The following is a 19579-nucleotide window of genomic DNA, read 5'->3' on the forward strand; positions in this document are numbered from 1 at the left end:
CCTACTAGCTGTAAATATTACTTATATATATATATATATATATATATATATATATATATATATATATATATATACGCATTAAGGTACAAATGTCCTTCAATATCTAATTCGCTCTACTTCGGAATTAATATATTTTCACATATGTTAAACGGAAGGGGAATTTTTGGTCGATAATAAATTCGTCTGTTCATGGGCGCGAACCATAGAACCATGAATTCAGGACTTACAGTGAAGCGCTCTAAATCACACAGCTATCACGAGAGGTAATGTGATATGACATACATACATACATACATACATACATACATATATATATATATATATATAATATATATATATGTGTGTGTGTGTGTGTGTGTGTGTGTGTATGTGTGTGTGTATTGTGGTAAGGCCAGTAGAATAAGCCTTCAGATACCCTTAACTAACTCGCTATAAAATGACGAAAACAGGAAAGGAGGGATGAAATGTGTGTGGCCCCCAAAAATAGCATTAAATTCACTTATTATTGAACAGAATTTTATAAGTTCAAGAAGCTGAAAACAGAGAGAAAAGAGAAAGAGACGCCTCCTGGCTGTGGGGAGAAGGACGATCAAGAGAAGAGACAAGCTCAGGGCCAGTAATATGATGAAGGGTTCAGTAATAAGTTGGAGGGAGGGAAATGTGGTAACATAAGAAGCCATAATCTAATTGAGGTTGAATGAGAATGGCATTGGGAACTGTCAAAGTGCCTTGTACTATACTGCATATATATAATATATATATATAAACATATATATATATATATATACATATATATATATATATATATATATATATATATATATTTATATTAAATTTTAAGCTACAAATATTACTGAGTTTCAATGTATATATATATATATATATGATATATATATATATATATATATATATATATATATATATATATATATATTCACAAGTATTGAGCAGCAAATATTGTTTAAAGTCCAATTCACTATACCTTGGGAATAACTTACTCCCAAGGGAAATCATAAATGACCAGTATTGCATCACCAGTAAGATTCGAACCATTTCCTGGTTCAGAAAGTATAGACTGACTTTGACCACTGAGCCACCAGAAAAACTCTTTCGTGTTTCACAAGCGCATGTTTTCTTTGGGGAATTGTCAGATGTACCCAACGGCATTTCCATAAACACAGTGTGGACCAAGAGAAAACTAGGCAAAGGTTACTGTATTATTCATACTTTAATTCCTGAACTGGGTGTCATCCACCTGTGCGGAGAACGTCTTCAGCATTAGCCACTTCATTCACCTTCAGTGAACGCTCATCCCCATCTACATTGCGCGATCTCATGTTTCCTGGGTGTTGAAGGCCATCTTTTCCAGTCTCTTTTATTCAGTATATCAAGTACGTTCCAGGTCTTCCCCTCCCACTTTCTCCCAACACTTCATTCTACTCTCTTTTCACCAGCATATTGTCCTTCCTTCTTCACATATGACTAAACCATCTCAAAAACTAATCCAGCCTCTTACTTACCTGTTTACCACATATGGCACATACACTATACTTATGATTTGCTCAATAGCCAAAAATCATCTCGTCATTTCCATAAACAAAGGATGGTGTAGCAAATTCTTCACTCGTTCTAACCTTCTTTTTTTTATTGGTATTGCATTTTTCACGCAAGTCTTTTTATGCAACCTTTTTTTGCTTCACCTGTCCTCTTACTCGTCTCTTCTCCTATCATACCATCATTTTATTTTAGCTACCAAATATTATTTGATTTTGCTACCAAATATTTGAGCCAACTGCATACATTCTCTCACCGCTGATGTTAACATTCGTTATTCCATTTTCTTTGCCTCCCAAATCCCTTAAGCCTTACTCTTGCTCGCATTACCCTCAGTTGTTCATCTGCAGTATCCCTAGTTAATATTTGTCATCTGCGAAGCATCGGTTGTTCCTCTCTCCAGTCATGACTTTTTTTCTTATTTGCCAAATTTTCACTTTCATCCAATGTCCTTTCTTTAAATCCTCACATCCCTCTCTCCATGTCTAAGGATATAAAATAGACATAAAGACATAATAGGCCTTGTCTCAGACCCACCTTTACGCCAAGTGAGTCTCCCCCACCCCCTCACTTGTCTACTTATTTCAAAATACTGTCTGTGCCACCAGCAAGAATTGCCTGGTGGATACGGGCATGACCATGATACCCTCTCCTAACAGGTGTTTCATAGTGAAACTGCGAGGTTTTCTTCCCGTTACACCTTTCAAACCTTCTGTCAATTAACGTTTCAGGCGCTGAATGACCTCGTAGATGCCAGTGCTTGGCCTCTGGCCTAAATGCTGTATTCTGTTCTATTCTAATCTTGACGTCCAAGCACCGCTACCAAGCACTCCCCTGTGGTTGCGATTTGCCGAGATCACCGGAATCGTGTGGTCTGTGTCCCCTGACACTGTTATTGTAAATTTCCGTGGGGACGCTATTAGACATGAATCAGATATTGGTGATAAGATCATTGTACTCTGGGCATCCAGTGTATGCATTTACCTTGACAACTCTAACAAGCTCAGGCTACTTTCTCTTCACACAGCATCTCTATACCGACATCTTCAATTCTGGGACCTATTTCCCCCACTACCCTATATATTTACAGTTATTGCAGTGTGGAACAACATATCCTCCATATAGTACTCATTTCCATCTCTCAATTTTTCTACTTTTAATCTTCGTCTTTCTTATTTTCGTATTAACTGCAATATTTATGCTCCTGTGCTCCAGCACATGGTCTGCTGTCGTCGAGAAGTTGGGGATTAAATTATGTCTTTATTTCACTAAACTTCTCATTTTCGTACCCCTATAATGTACTGGATTCGTTTACTCGGGGAGTAAGCCTACAAACTACTTTGTTGCTGTTGCTGTTGTCGAGGGGTTAGGAAAGGTCTATGGAAGAGCTTGAAAAGGTCTGAAAAAGGTGTTTCGTTTTGAGTTAAAGGTACAAGAAATTTAGGATAAGGATATTTATGATTTATTTATAGAATGAACATGTAAAAAATAAATAATGTGCATGTTAAACATAACAGAAAAGTGGTTTCTAATAAAATGTTGGGTATTTTAATTTTCGTTTGTAAAATAAGGCTCTATTTGACCGTAGATTTTACCATGTTTTAATTTACGTTAAAAGTTATGAATATAATGTTTACAAGTTATTTTTGAGGGGAAAATCTTGCACGCGTCCCGAATAAGCTGAAGGTCGGATCACACCTTGTTATTGCTCCTCCTTGCCCTTCTGTAACCCGAATCACTTGCTTCAGACTTTTGAATTAATCTTGAAATTTCGCATACTCCCGTACATTCCATTTACGTCGGTGTCGGTAACTCGGATCAATTTTTTTTTCCATTATCTACTCTTAAGCAATTTCCACCTCTTCTTATCAAGCTCGCTTTTTTTTCTATGTTAATTAAATTTTGCAGCCACTTTTCCTCCCTTTAATCTCGGTCTTTGAAATTCTGTCTAATTCAATATTGGGTTCAGACAGTATGATCAAATATATCTTGCCTCTACTCTTCTCACCATTTTATCCAGTAACTCTTCAATCTGCCATGTGATTATATATATATATATATATATATATATATATTATATACATATAAATATGTATATAGTATAAATATACGTACATATAGTTATATATATATAGAATATGTATATATCTATATATACATATATAGATATATACATATAATATATTATGTATATGTATATGTTTTATATATATATATATATATATATATACATCTAATAAAAGGAGATATATAGTATATCAATATATATATATGGTATATGTATATATTATATATAAGATAATAATATGATATATATATATATATATGATAAGAATATATTATATATATATATATGATATATATATAATATATATATATATATATATACATTCTAATAAAGGAGCCCATAAAAACGCCGCCGAAATATAGAAAGAAAATACTATATTTCAGAGAGAGAGAGAGAGCAGTCTCTGAAATATAGGCCTCTGTGAAATTCAGCCTCTCACGACTTTCCCTTACTTAACCTTTCAAAAACCTCCAGTCGTCTCCAGCCTCCTTTCCCACAGTTCTCATCTAGGTGTAGATCTGGGTCTTCCAACTTCTGACGCCCACGGAACCCAGCCTGACTATACTCTGTTTTTTTTTCATCTGTCCATCCGCTTGTGGTGTTTTTGTATGGTAACACTGCGTCCCGGGCTTTAGATAGTTACATTCAGCTTACATTCAACAATTATAATAATATCCTATTTCGAATATTAACGGTGTAATTCGCATACAATAAATTATTAAAACACTTTTCAGTTGCAAATGTACACCCAGATATCCTTTTATTTACCTAAAACTTACACATAGCGTAACTATCTAAAGCCCGGGACGCAGTGTTACCATACAAAAACACCACAGGCGGATGGACAGATGTAAAAAAACAGAGTATAGTACTATCGCTGCTACCACAGTATTCTCCCCGGTTTGTGGGAAGACAAGTGCTAGCCGTCTCCATCTCATCAATTTCTGATCGGCTGTACATACGGCATTATATAATTGCCCTTTTGGTATCAGTGGTAGCTTTATCCGGCCTCTAGGCGTTTGATATCCTTAAAGCTTTATCCATAGATCTTCACATTCTTTTAAATGTAGTTTCATTGTCTTAACATAATTAAGTGTCCATATGATAATAAAAGTTCGTAGTAGAATTATGTTTATTAATGGGTGTTCATTTCCGAAACTTATACCCATAAGGGGTTAGTATCGTCACTGTAGGAATTACTTAAGGTTCTTTGGAGCGTCCCTCCGGCCCCTAGCTGCAGCCCCTCTCATTCCTTTTACTGTACCTCAGTTCATATTATCTTTCTCCGTTCTTACTATCCATTTTCGCCTAACGGGTATTTCATAGCGCAACTGCGATATCTTCCACCTGTTACACCTTTGTAACCTTTCGCTCTCAATTTCCCTTCCAGCGCTGAATAACCTCTTAGGTCCTAACACTTGTCCTTTGGCCTAAACTTTATATTCCATTTCATTCCAAATCTTATGCCACCTGGCCATGGTTTGATTTGCGTACTTTTGCTTGATTTGAACTAACTTAAGGGAACCTGTTCTGGAGATCGGTGTTCCTGAATATTTGAAAAGATTCATCAGTCCTTTCTTACTCTGATGATGTTTTTTCATCCCTGTATACATTCCTTGTACTCCTTACCCTTGTTTCTCTTCATTTATATTCAGTCCCATATCTCGAAGTATAGAATGCATTCTGTGGAGCGAGCTGTAAATCTTAGAGCTTTGCTTACGGAAATAGCCTCTTTTGTATATTTGAAGTTTGCAAACTTTTTACCTTTACTCCATTCTAAACTTTATTTTCCAATCCCAACGGCTCTTATCAATTCCATGAGAAGGGAAAATAAAAAACCGGAATAAAATTCCCTCGCAGCACCCAACTATTTACTGCAAATTCACTAGTATTAACATTGCGTCTGTTTTGCTTATGGATGATTTCAGTTTTATATAATCAACAGGTATGCCATGTTGATGCCCTTTTGATGCAGGACCTTCCATGATACTGGTTTATGGATAATTTTGTAGGCAGTTTTCATGAAATGATGTTAATCTTGTGGCATCTATAATTTTGTGGGAACGCTTTTGTAGTATTCTATACTCTTTCTTATCTTCAAGGCTAAAGCTCTGAAGGAAAAACACTTTTACCAGTAGGTTTTTTTTTAAAACTAGTAACATGTTGCTATAACTAAAGTAGTCTTGCAAGGAAACTACAGTTCCTATGTGAAGTTGGACTAGGCATAAAAAAAGTGAAAGGGGAAAACTAACAAATCAAGGTAATCTTCTACATAGACTCTTTGGCCTGAGTGAGATACTGATATATGGCGCCGTTGTTGCAGTGGACTGAAAGCCGCTCACTTTGGATGTTGCGTAGCCAGTGCAGTTATATTGAGGGTTTTACATCCTTCTTCTGAATATTGTAACATACAAACCACATTGGTGCTGGAATCGTTCGATACCCTGGAACTGATGCTAAACTGGGCCAACTGAAGACCTTTAGCAATACTCTCTTACAGGGTACATTCAGTGTTACTTCATAAGCGATTCTCTAAAGGGCATCTTGTCTGTAAGCTGCCATCCAGTCAGTTTTGTGATAGTTTTTCTTTGGCTGTGGTTTTCTAGTGTTTTGGGCGTGTGTAGGATATTGCTGCATTTTCTTCATTATTATGCCATCTGTAATGTTTGTCGACATCTCAGATATATTCTCTCTAGTTCTGCATGGGCAGTCATTTCAAGTGCAGCAGTTGGAGGTGACTCTCCTGGTGTAGATGCTAATGACGGATTTCTTGTTTGAGTCTGGACACACTCCTTGCAAGACAGCAGTGGCCAATGTTTGTCGGTTTTCCGAAGGCTGTTTTGATAGGTTTATTTCCCTCTACGCAGATTTCCTTAACACCACTGGTCATGCTGAAAACGCGGCATCTCTTGAATGTGGAACGCTTATTCGTGAATATTCCAGTTCAGACACCATCTGGTTCTCTTTCCGACTCCCGAAAATCTCAAAACACCACTGAAGGGATAATGATGTCGTGCATGATGGAAGTCCCTTTCCTCTCACACGGGGAGAAATTTCTTGTCACGTGGGTTGGACGCAGTGGGATCACCCGTGGGAATTTCTTAATGCCGATGTGTATGTGACCACGGTGACAGACAGGACCTTCAGTAGCCCCCAGAAGCTTAGAATCTCTGCCGTATCAGAGCAAGTGACTGAACAGTAGAAGCTTGCCAATGCAGTTCTCAGCTTCATAGTGAGACAGACGTTGAGGAGCCTTAGATAACCAGCATCACTATAGAGTTTATGACGAAGAAGAAAATGGAGGCATTCCATACACGGCACAAAACACCAGAAGAAAAGGTAGACAGTTATATCTATCGTTAAGTCGATTATGTCACAACTTACACAGGAAACAAGTGCCCTTCGGGAAATATTCGCCTGTGAGGTAACGGTGAAGGCACTCTGTGAGAGAGGACAGTTAGGTCCTCAACCGCCCCAACTGAGTATCCATAGTTGGCCTGTGCCATTAATGAAAATTATTTTGTAGACTTTATATTTGGTAAACCCTGCACTTTGTCGTCATTTCGCGTGGGATATTCAGAAAGCGATTTTCCACAGATGTCAAAAGTCATTTTACACAGTTCTTAGTATTATTGACTGTATGGGAGGTGGCAGCCAAGATACATAGTGTAGCGCACAAAGGGGCCCTTGTAGCATTAAGAATGAATTGAGATGATGTGGTTCCCATGGATTTTAAATTTCTTAAAAACTAGGAAAATTTTCTTTTCGTGTATTTATATTCAGTGTCATTTTTTTTATTTTGATTGTGAATATAATGGAGCATGGATTCCCTTTTGAATATTTTCCAGTGAGAATTAAGTATCGAATTGAACTTATCATTCTCCATGTGTTATTTTATGTTGCAGTGTAAACTCATGACTATATTTTTTCATGTCATACACATTCATTCACTCCTGCAGTACTGTGGATCTTCCCTTTGAAGTTCTTCCCATTGATTCCAGTTATATCTGTCTTCCTTCCTCCTTGTCTGGATTGTTTTAAAAAATGTTCATCTTTTCTTTCATACATCTTAGGGTGAAAGAGGGGATTCAATTAAACTATGTCTCTTTTCACTGAGGTCTTAACTCTTGTGTCAAATTAACACTCATGCATGTGTTTTCTGAATGATCGTATATATGAAATATGAGTAAAGTATCGCTTTGAAATGAATCGTCCCAATAAACAGACTTTTTAACGAAAGGTTAATGAAACAAAAGTGCTTTTTGCTCTTCTTTATTTGCCTAATGATCTGTTCGTGAATAAAAAGGATTTTTCACAACTTTACAGTTGGGTGTTGGTTTACACAGTTATAATAATTGTGCCCTGTCACGTATCGTTGATGGCAGTTACAAATGAATGATGCCGTCTAACATGCATTTTGCTCTGACAACTTTTCAAGTTTTTTGTTTTGTATTAGTTTACCTTTGATATCTCTTAAGTCATTCTTCTTGGACGACAATAAAGAATCTGTGCTCATGTGAAATGGAAAAACGACGACCATATATTTTTTAATACCTCTGTATTTTTTTTCTCCGAGCAAAAGTGTTTTGAATGAAACCGTTCATTCTCTCCGCTGTTTTTCTGTCGTTGTAGCGATTCGATTTGAATGATATCGTTTTAGTAAAACAAAATTAGGGTCATTGGGATGCTTCAGACGTCCTGAATTATTTACTTAGATATGATCACTTTTACGAGCCAGATCATCCTTTCCTCTTTCGGTGCATTTATCTCAGCTGTCAGTGATGGGCCACTGGTGCTGAAAATGTTTACCATTTTGCATTTATTGCCTATCAGGTTTCCTCCACCGACTAATATTGTAATATATATGTAATATATATAATCTATATATATATATATAATATATATATATATATATATATATATATATATATATATATATATATAGATATATATATATATATATATATAATATATATATATAATATATATTATATATATATATATATATATATGTAATGTCTACTGCAAGCACTGCTTTTGTATTTTTATCAAGACAATATTTCATGAAGTTGGCGCTTTTTACAATGCATATTCAGTCGACACATTTTTTTTTCTACGAGCGTTTTTGCGACGGTCCAAGTCAAAATGGTATCGTCCGAAACAATTAAATTGCGCTACAATGATAAGTTTTTCGTTTTTTGTCTCCTTTCAGTGGTTAGAATAATTTGGTTCTTGTCATGAAAAATAGATATTAAGTTTATGTTAATGGCCTTTTGTAATTTGTGTCTCGGTGAACTGACTGAATTACTCGTATTTCTAATTTTATAGACATTTTTATGTTTCCTTCAAGTTCCAGAATTAACCAGTCTCTCTCATTTATTCAAATTATCGCTGTTCTTGAGTGGCGTAGTTGTATTCACCTAAAAATCGTTACTCTTTTATATATATTTTTTAGTTTCCCGCACAGTGAAACATCACTAACATTGCCGGGACCAGTACAAAAAATATTGACTAAGATATTGATTAAAAAAAAGAAAAAAAAAATCTGAATCAGTTAGGAAGTATTGAGGAACCCTATTTTGCAATGAAAAGTTTCGTTAACTGATAAGAAAAACAGGCGGAAGACGCATTACCGTCGTTCGAAATCATACATGATACGAAAAGGCTCAATGAATATATATATATATATATATATATATATATATATATATATATATATATATATATATATATATATATATATATATATATATCTATATATATATCTATATATATATATATATATATATATATATAAATATATATATATAATGTATATATATATTATCATATATAGTATATATATATATGATATATTATATATAGATATATATATAGATAATTATATATATATATATATATATATATATATATCTATATAGTATATTACCGAGTGTTGCTGATCTTTAAATATTTGGCGTATTTTCGCTTTAACTGACGATTGAGTTTTTTAAAATAATAATAATAATGAAACGTTTCGTGATATCATCAGAAGAACAAGATCCCCTGGCCCTACGGCACTGTGCGAGAGTAACTAAGCACTCTCTACATTTAAAATTTTAACTGTTTTCGAGACACATTCTGGTCCGGATTTGAGGAAATGTAATCCGTAAAGAAAGTTCTTCTTCACTCATGAGAGAATTGTACGAGAAAGACGATCCGTTCATGAATTTCTCAGTAGTAAAACACTAAGGAAGTTTCAAAGCTTAGTATACCTACGTGTACTTTCTATCCTGTGTGAAAGAGTAATCTTCTACACGATTCGATTTGTATGGTCTGTACTGTGGCAGAGGCGTTGAGCATCCCTTTGAAATGATTAGGAAATGCGGTAAATTTGAAGGTGTAAGAACTTAAAGAATTATACTTCCAGCCTCAAATAAAACTGAACCTTCCACCTGATAGAATAGCCTCGAAGATTTCGTAGGAGAAGAAAATATTTCCTAAGCAGAGATCAAGTTGTCATGAGAATTCGCCTCCTCGCTCAGTTTCAGTTTAGAAGCAAGAACACTGAAGAAAGTAAATGAACTTGTATTTAGGAAAGCAGTTGAAGACTTTGTTTTTGCTTATATTTATATAAAAAAAAATGTATTGTAAGTTGTAATATAGTTACGTCTTAGAATACATTTTTAAGTGTTGGAGTTGGTAATGTAAGTCCCTACGTCCGATCTGCTTCAAGCAAAATGACTTCTTTTGCATTTCCTTGCACGAGGACCCTAAACAAACTGATGACAGTATTGAACGCCCAAGTCTCTCGAATTATCGAGATATTTGACGAAGAAGACATCAGACTGTTGTGTTACAGTTGAATTACAGACTGTCGCATACCATCGAAGCCCAACATTTGGAAGTATGTAAATATGTATTGTCTTGGAGAGTGTCATTTCTCATCGCAAGATGCACACAGCTGTGACATCTCACCACCAAGCTGTAGCGGCCTGAAGTTTGCTTCACCACAATCCCAGTAGTTACATTTTCTGATATCTAGCGTCACATTATCATTCTTAAAAGAATCGACTTCGATTGTTAAAAGGAACAAAATGAAACCAGCCAATGCATTTTGTCGTTCTTAGAAATGTTGTCTTTTATTCGAGTTCTTTCGAGAAGCCCCCAGAAGGCGTGAAAAGTCGCTGAATTTCGTGATCCATAAATGAACTTATAAAGGATGTTGGCGCCTAGTATTTTGGAAGGTGGGGGGATGTGCCGGGAGGGGAGTTCGTGTTAATTTCATTTAGCATCTCTGAAAATGTTTAGTGTCACACACGTATTATAGTATATATTAGAATTATTCTGTAGGCATTAGAAAAGCATTCGATATTTGGGACTGTGTTTGGAAACTGGTGGGGGTGGGGGTGAGGGTGAGAGTGTGAGGAGAAAATTGCGTACAGGAGAACAGGGGACAGAGATTATGAAGAGAATTATTGCAGAGATTCAGAGACCGCACTGTCTCGGCAACGAATAAAACGACAGCAGGAAGACCCAGAGGGAGGGAGTATTGTGGAAGTTATATATAAGCGAAGCTACACAAGAGGGTTAGTGGGTTAGTGTTTAGAGATGATGTGTTGGCGGTGGCGGTGGTGGTGGTGGTGGTGTGTTTAGGAACGTTGTTACGATAGCCATCCTTGCAGAGGGCTGGACATGCGTGCTCGCCGGCGTCGACCCAAATTGCAGATTTTGAAATGGCACATAACTGCAAAGAGACAAGAGAAGAGGTCAATCAGTGGTCACGTTGTAGTCTGTTCAGTGGGCAAAGGTATCGAAGCTTTTGAGGCAACGTCTAGGTTAGTGCATATGATAACATTAATGTGGACATTCTTAGATTTTTGCAGATTAATGAATACCAAAAATATGTCTGTGAAAGGGTCTTAGACGTATGTGTTGTAGAAATGCCATGGTTGGTGTTAGTTTAAGAAGTGTTATTGTTACATAGATGTAAGATTGGAGTGAGGAGTAACTCCTCAGGCGTGGAAGTGAAAGCCAGCAAAATTAAATCAGTAGTTAGGTTTGTTTGTCTACTGTTGGTGTTCTGATGTGGCTGTTTTCACAAAGGATTGATTTATTTTTATGAAACTTTTTGTTATTATAATTGTTGTTCACATTGATTATAGTGTTTATATTGTTATAATACCAGTCCTGCAAAAGTGGTGATAGTTTTAACAATTTATAATGAGGTTTAAAGGGTAAGCACGTAAAATTTATGAAAATGGTAAATTCAGGAGATATATATTTGAAAGATAATCCAGGAAAACAAATGCCATGCTAATGGAAGTTCTAAAGCTAAATTGCAGTTAGAATGTTAAAAATGGCCTGACACTCATCTACAGAAATAAAGCCCTCACGATGTATCTCAGAATAATTGATGATGTCAGTCGTGATACTATAGCCTTTTGAAGTGTATAAACGATACTGTTTTATTACATGCTGCTTCAGCCTTTCACCTAGACACGTTCTAAATAAGGCTGTATATTAGAAAATAAAGAAAAGAAATTATTGCCCTTAGAATATGCTCGGTGTTCTATGCGGTTCTGGGGCGTACTCGCCATTGATTCTCTCTCTCTCTCTCTCTCTCTCTCTCTCTCTCTCTCTCTCTCTCTCTCTCTCTCTCTCTTAAGGAGGAAGAAAGAGGCAAATTAAGAATGCAGTAACAATTAGAATTGAAATATGTTTGATTTTGTATTGTCCCTGTGCGAGTGAGTCATTTTGAGCCATTTGTATTCACTGGTTATCAATTGAATAATAAGATAAATGTTAAGACAAAATTGTCATAATAAACCTCATCATAAATGTTGAGAAAATTGTCTTATGTAGAGGATTAGAGTAAAAAGTCTGCGAATTGAACAGAAGAAAGGAATCCATGCAGGTTAGGAAGAATTCCATGAGTGGACATCAAAGCTTTCATACAGATTCTATTAAGCTATGCTGGGCTATCCTAGACTTGAAAGGTGCGAATCGTTATTCAAGATGTTTACAGTCTTGTAGATTGCATAATAATATATTTTTAAATATCCACGCTAAATGAGATTTAATTTGGTAAGGACTTTGGAACACTATAGGTACTTTATAGTTAATTATATTAGTTCCTCGTTGGACGAGTCAATTAAGTGCTCGACTACCGATCTCAGGATCTGGGTTCGATTCCCCGCTCTGACAATAAGGAATCAGAGGTATTTACTTCTGGTGATAGAAATTAATTTCTTGATGCGGTTCGGATCCCACAATAAGCTGTAGGTCCCGTTGCTAAGTAACCAACTGGTTCCTTGCCACGAAAAAACATCTAATCAGCTCGGTGATCTGGTAAAACAAAGATATACTTAACTTACAGTCAATTACCAACATGTTTGGAAAAATTATTAAAGAAAATTAAGTATTGCAAGTGAAATGTGAATGTTGAAGAGGTATTGATAAGTGAGAAGTTTATTTAAAATTGTTTATCAGAGTTACGAATGAATTCTTACTTTGGAAGGTAATTGTGTAACTTTCAATAGTTTAAACACTGTTAATCTGGATTTTAACATACCCAACAATTTCAGATATGTAGGCACAAGTAGCAGATATATACTTGCGCATAAATTTATTGCTTTTTACTTAGTTTTGTGTAATTTTAGAGTTATTCTTTATTTTTTCATTCAAGGATGTTAAATATTAAGTCTTTCGGCATAAAGCAGATGTAGGCGGCTTCAAGATGAACAAAGCTTTCTCCGAAATTTTCAACATAATATACTGACGATTTTTTATCAATTTAATCAAGGTAAACCCCTACTACATCTCTTTCTGCCAGCAGTTGTTTTTAATTACAAACCTACATCGCGGTAGGTTATATTTATTTCATTATGTTGGAGCAATTACTCATGAAGTCATTTCTGTTTGCAGGGAAATCTCTTGTGATTGTAGACACTCGTCGCTCGTCTCTCACAATTGTTGAATGACATTTTGTGACTGAACACGCCCTGAAGATCTAGGATGGCAAAATGAAGGTAATGTGGCTCTTTTAGTATTTTGAAGCAGTTTAAAAATAACTGCTTTTATAATTGAAGTGTCACTTCAAAATTGTACGCAGGTTTTTCATTCATCAAAGGAGTCCGAAAAGCAGCGAATTTCAGTCTATTCGCTTTGAATTTTTAGTTATTTTACGAATGTTGTAAAACCTAATACTTTTTTTTTCCAAAATGTTTTGTGGTTGAACGATAAGAACCTTCGTCCCAGAAGGATTTATAGTATTTTGCATTACCTTATCTATTCATGTAAGACAGCGAGACTACTTAAAATTCGAAAATCAAGGTGAATCATGTTTCTGGCACCTCGTAAATGCCCATAGTAGTGAATGCAAGAAGTGCTGTCACGCTTTCGTGGTAGACTCATGGTATTGTCCACAATCAGTAGAATGTTCAGATAATTCGCTAGAGCTCATCTAGTTTTTGAGAGATATCACCACCTGACCTTCAAGTACAATAAACTAAAAAGTCTACTCGTATGGACCTGGCTAAAGGTGATTTTGGTGGCTGGGTCCATTCTGAGTATTTTATGGCTTGTTCTTCACAGGCTAAAATGAATAATAATTCGGGAAATTTATGGTAGCGATACAATTTGCAATACATTGTTTATTTTGTGATGCTCATTTATTTATGATAAAATCGTACTATTTGATTAAGGAAGGAAGTTCATGCAATTGTAATGTGGTTGCTAGGTTCTATACAGGGCAGTGTTTTTACGGGAGTTTTCATTTCCTCGGTGAATTTGGAGCCTCCTTTCATTGGCTGTACAAACATCATTATTACTCGATTGCCTGGTTAATTCCTAAGTAATTCCCAAGATAAAGAGCGTGAAAACCTCCGTCTCACTTATTCCAAAGGTGAACGGAAGGCCGTAGGCAAAATTTCGTGTCCCGCTTGTGTGCGAAATCTACAACGCTCAATCTGTAACTGTTAAGTGTTGCAGTTGTGTGTGTGTGTGTCTGGCGAAAGGACTGATTAATGTAGAACGAGATTTGGTAACTTCCAAAATTCGAAAGACATTCATGAGTGTCCTCATTCTCTCAGTATGTTGAGTGAGGCCCTCAGATAAGAATTTCTGTAGAAAATATGAACATTTTAGGGCATAGGGTACCAAATCACCTTTCTAACCCAGTGGTGAATCCTGGACATTGGAGAAGTATCTTACCATTCTGTCTGATTCGAATCAGAAACAGGCTTATTTCGTTACCTTGCTTCAGACAGATTATGGGAATGATCTACAGGTTTTCTAACCCGAGGGCGGGTGGAATTTCTCAATTAAATTTCGGGTTTCTTTTGGGATAAAGAGGTTAGGTGGATATTTCAACAATGCTCATCTAATCTCAGATAAAAATCGGCATTTCTTTCCGAGTGAAAAGCCGAGTAAAAATTTAAGTATCTTGTTCACATTTGCTGATTGGTGCATTGCATGTAATGGGAAGGTGGTTATGAACGTGCCCATCGAGGCTACAGACGACAGTTAAAGTCTTTAGTCTTTATTCATAGGTCTTTATTCATAGGTTAACGTTTGTGATAGACCCTCATTATTATTTAACACAAATTTATATTGTGTTTGAAGTGAACAACTTGATATAGGAAAATCCAAATTCAAGTATCATTTCAGATAGCTTAATTTAGCAGAAACGTTAGTGATGGTTAAAGGACTAGGCGTGTTAATGTATTAATGGGAGATTATAATTCTGTGGATCGTAATTGTATCCATTCTATAACATTTGATACATATCCCAGTCGGTGGTAATATTCACTCACTCATATTTCACGATGTGGACCTAGGTGATGATGCTGTAGGAGTGTAGGTTCTCAAACATTTTCTGTTGACGATATTTCTAAGAATGTTTTCACTAGTTTTACTTGCGGTTTATTTCTATTGAATGTTGTCATCAGAGGAACCTGCTGTGAGACAAGCGAGATGAAGTTAAACCTTAATCAGAGCTATTTTCGCACCCCGGAACATGCACAGTGTCTGCTGCCATTGCTGCTGTTCAAGTCAGTGATCTTGATAGTTTTGCATATACTAAAGTCATGAATGACTTGACCAAAGATTTGACGTTATTAATGGAACTTTTATAATAGCACCAGACATTCATTATTCCCATCCGTTAGTTGAAGTGTGTAAGTGGGTAATGAGAGACTTTTTCCTAAACATGTTTTAGTTGTCTGATATTAATATTGACCAATTACAAGGTGTGACTTATAAAGTTCCAGAAATTCAGTTTGATTCAGTGTAGCAGAGAATATTCAATTGAACTTTTCTATATACAGTATTTAATGGTCCAGAAATTTAGTTTCATTTTGTGGCAGAGACTTCAAGAATTATTACTTGAACCTTTCTATACATATATAATATTGAGTGGTTCTCATGGTTTTAAGAATGAAATTAACGAGGCTTGAGAACTCCAGCTGAGACTGACCGAGCATTGGCAGTAGGTGGAGAATTCAGGATATAAAATTAGAAGGTAATGCCTTGCTGAAATGTGGCTCATGCTAGAGTTAGTTCCTACTCCATTGGCTCTTTTCTGCTTTTAGCACAGATAAATTACAGTGCCAGTTTATTTGAATATCGTACGATTTGAAATCATGTCTTGTGTTATCCTTATTAAGGTGCATAACAGTGTTTTTAAGGATGATGTTGGCTCAGCATTGTCTGTCCTGCTGTATGATTTTATTGATTTGAAGAACACCTTGAGAAGATGAGCAGTCTTCATGACGTTCATTCAGTGTGAAATTATCCAGCTGTGATTTCTGTAAATCTTCATTGACTTAACATGGTTACATTTTAAGTGATTAGGATTTCACATTGATGTTAAGTGAAAGTCCTATAAGACGATTTGGTACCTTAATTTGAAAAGACAATCTCCTGTGTCTTCGGGTAACCGGGTAAGAATTCGTAGATTTATTGGTAGTTACTCTCTTATTGGTGAGTCTTTGACCTACTTTTAGAGGGAGGATATTCTTTGGCCCCCTTTTTTGAAGGAGAATATCCTTTGGCCCACTTTTTGAAGGAGGATATCCTTTGGCCCACTTTTGTAAGGAAGATATTCTTTGACCCACTTTTTTAAGGAGGATATTCTTTGGCCCACTTATTTAAGGAGGATATCCTTTGACCCACTTTTGTAAGGAGGATATTCTTTGACCCACTTTTTGAAGGAGGATATTCTTTGGCCCACTTTTTTAAGGAGGATATTCTTTGACCCACTTTTGTGAAGAGGATATTCTTTGGCCCACTTTTGTGAAGAGGATATTCTTTGGCCCACTTTTTGAAGGAGGATATTCTTTGACCCACTTTTGTAAGGAGGATATTCTTTGACCCACTTTTGTAAGGAGGATATTCATTTCGTTCAAGAAAAAAGAATGACATAAAGCATTTAGTACATTAAAACACTTGGTATTATGTATTCCTGTACTATGTTCCTTGATTTTAATTAAACGTTTTACAGAACGTTGATGATTCAGGTCATGACCTATTGAGAAATTGCTTAAGGTATGAAATGGGTCTTACCAAATTCCTTTTTATTCTCAAAGTTGAGGCATTTTGGTTCATATGAGATGTCGTACAATATTATTTACCGAAAGACTTTTGCCTTTGTTAATTCTCGTAGTCCCTTTAAATGTATTTGGCGGAAAGGAGTTACAGGCCTAATAGTCTTAGGATAAATATCAGAACTTTCTACTGCTGGTCATCCATCTGCCAAGAGAACAAAATTGGTTCTATGTTTTATAGGATCTTTATGTTAAGCTGTCATATATCCCTGGGAGCTGTTAGTCATTCATTATATCCAGATGATGTTGCTTTTTATAGATAAAGTGACAAAGGTTACAACTGAATTTAATCAAACATCTGTGAGAAATGTTGTGGATTGTCACAAAGAACAAACACAGGAACTTAATTTTACCCAGGTTTCAATGGAGTTCAGAAGGGCCGTCTAATATAAAGGTTATCATGTATTAAATGGAATTATTTATATAGTGAGTGAACTTGTACAAAGTCTTCATATTATGTGACCACACTCAAGTCGGGTTTATTTGTTGAATACATATTTAGATATGGTTAGAGTTCTACATACATTTTTTTAACTCTTCGTACTGAGTCTTAAGATTCAGAGAAATATTTCTCAGTATTTTGGAATACAGTGATTCAATCCAGTGAATATACTAGGTATGGTTTAATTGTTTGACGTCTCACAAATAATTTAGATAAAGTAATAATAGAAGCTCAGATGAAACGAGTTTATAGCTGGAGGCCTTCGGTTTCTAATACTGTTTGTTCTTGTTCTCGTGTTCTTCATTATGAAGTTCTTAAAGTTAAAATGAAGGACGGCTGTACCAGTAAAAACTTTTATTTTTTTTATTGCACTACATTCACCCTATCCTATCCCTGTCAATGAATCAGACATTCACCAATACCTGTGACTGTGTGATGTCCTTCTATCGCCTGACAAGGAGAATTTTCTGAAATGGACAGCAGGTTCTTCAAAATAAAATGCATTAGAAATAAGGCAATATGTTCCAATGACATTTTCATGGCTCTCATTATAAAAAACATTATGTGCAAAATATGAGCTTTCATGAAATGTTTTTTTTTTATTGCTTTGGTAGGTGGGAAGAAAACGTTTTATTTCCCCGCGAGGTATTGTGGGTCACCCGAAGTTATGGAGGGATGCATGCCAATCGGCGGTCACACTGCGGCACACAGACTTAACAACAACTTCAAGACATTCGGTAGGAGTTTGCAAATACAGATTTCGAAACCGTTCATGATCATCGGTTTAATGGACGGATGCGGCTATGAACACAGATTCATATTCAGCTTCATGTGAAGAGCAATCAGACGATGAATTTTGAAAGAAATGAGTATATTTTTTTTTTATCGACATGGTAAACAGAAAGGGATCAGATGGTGTCCTCTGGGATCTCAGGTAGAAAGGCTGACTCTCTTCCAGTTTGTTTTGCTCTTTGGTCAGTAACGTTGTGTTAACCAAGGAAATGATTTATCTGAATGGACAAAACTTCAGCCAGTTTATGCAAAACCGTTTTGTCGTCGGTGGAATTGGTTTTGTGTCTGTAAACGAAAGAAAATAAATTAACGGAAAAGAAACACAAAGACAACAAAAAATAAATTTAACTCTTCAAAAAAAAAAAAAAAAAAATTAGGAAAATTGGTAGATAATGAAACAAAATAAGGAACTCAAAGGAAAAAAAATCAATTCAAGAAATTTATGAGATTATTGAACATAAAACTAAAAATTGTATATAATGAAACGAAATAAGAAACTTAAGGCAAAAGAATCTTAATTTATTAAACTTAAAAGACTATTAAACATGAAACGAAAAATTGTAGGTAATGAAACAAAATCAGGAACTCAGGGAAAAAAAATTATTTATGAAACTTGGGGATTAAAAAACATAAAACGAAAAATGGTAGATAATGAAGCAAAATTTGGAACCGAAGGCAAAAAAAAAGAAAAGAAAGATAATTTATGAAACTTAGGAAACTATTGAACATAAAACGAAAAATGGTAGATAATGAAACACAATGAAGAACTGAAGGGAACCAAGGTAATTTATGAAACATAGGAAAGTATTAAACAAAAGTCGAAATAAAGAAAACAGAAAATATCCGGATAGCCATGAAGGTGTTTTATGGGAAAAAAAATCTGGTGATCTGAAACTCGTTGAGGAGGTGTCGTGGTGCATCTTTGAGCAGAAAGGGTTTTGCGAGTGAGAAAATGTTAGTAATTGAGATCGAATTACTTTTTCTTGTGTGTGCTGCCCATTTAGCCTCGTCTGCAGAACCAGGCTTTTCAAAATGGAAGATGGAAAGAAAAAGTGAAGCAAAGAATTATTATTTTCCGTGGAAAACATGCACTAGGATGATGTTTGAAAGTGTATTCTAGTGCGCTTAAGACAGGTC

The 19579-nt window shown here is 35.5% G+C and overlaps 1 protein-coding gene and 1 long non-coding RNA gene across 3 annotated transcripts in view; one reads left to right on the plus strand and one right to left on the minus strand.

The window, feature by feature from the left end:
* The window catches only part of LOC135211186 (uncharacterized), a 321835-nt gene that overhangs the window by 36063 nt on the left and 266193 nt on the right, over positions 1-19579 (plus strand). Inside the window, exon 2 of the long non-coding RNA XR_010313635.1 lies at positions 13529-13632. This is a non-coding gene — a long non-coding RNA (uncharacterized LOC135211186). The remainder of the gene's footprint in view (positions 1-13528; positions 13633-19579) is intronic.
* LOC135211185 (uncharacterized) overlaps positions 9553-19579 on the minus strand; it is a 109734-nt gene continuing 99707 nt past the window's right edge. For both annotated transcript variants that reach the window (XM_064244402.1, XM_064244401.1), the window contains exon 4: positions 9553-11348. In XM_064244402.1, coding sequence (XP_064100472.1) covers positions 11266-11348 — 83 coding nt within the window. In that variant the 3' untranslated portion in view covers positions 9553-11265. The remainder of the gene's footprint in view (positions 11349-19579) is intronic.

The sequence above is a fragment of the Macrobrachium nipponense genome, chromosome 4 (genome assembly GCF_015104395.2).
Source record: "Macrobrachium nipponense isolate FS-2020 chromosome 4, ASM1510439v2, whole genome shotgun sequence".
Classification (NCBI taxonomy): domain Eukaryota; kingdom Metazoa; phylum Arthropoda; class Malacostraca; order Decapoda; family Palaemonidae; genus Macrobrachium; species Macrobrachium nipponense.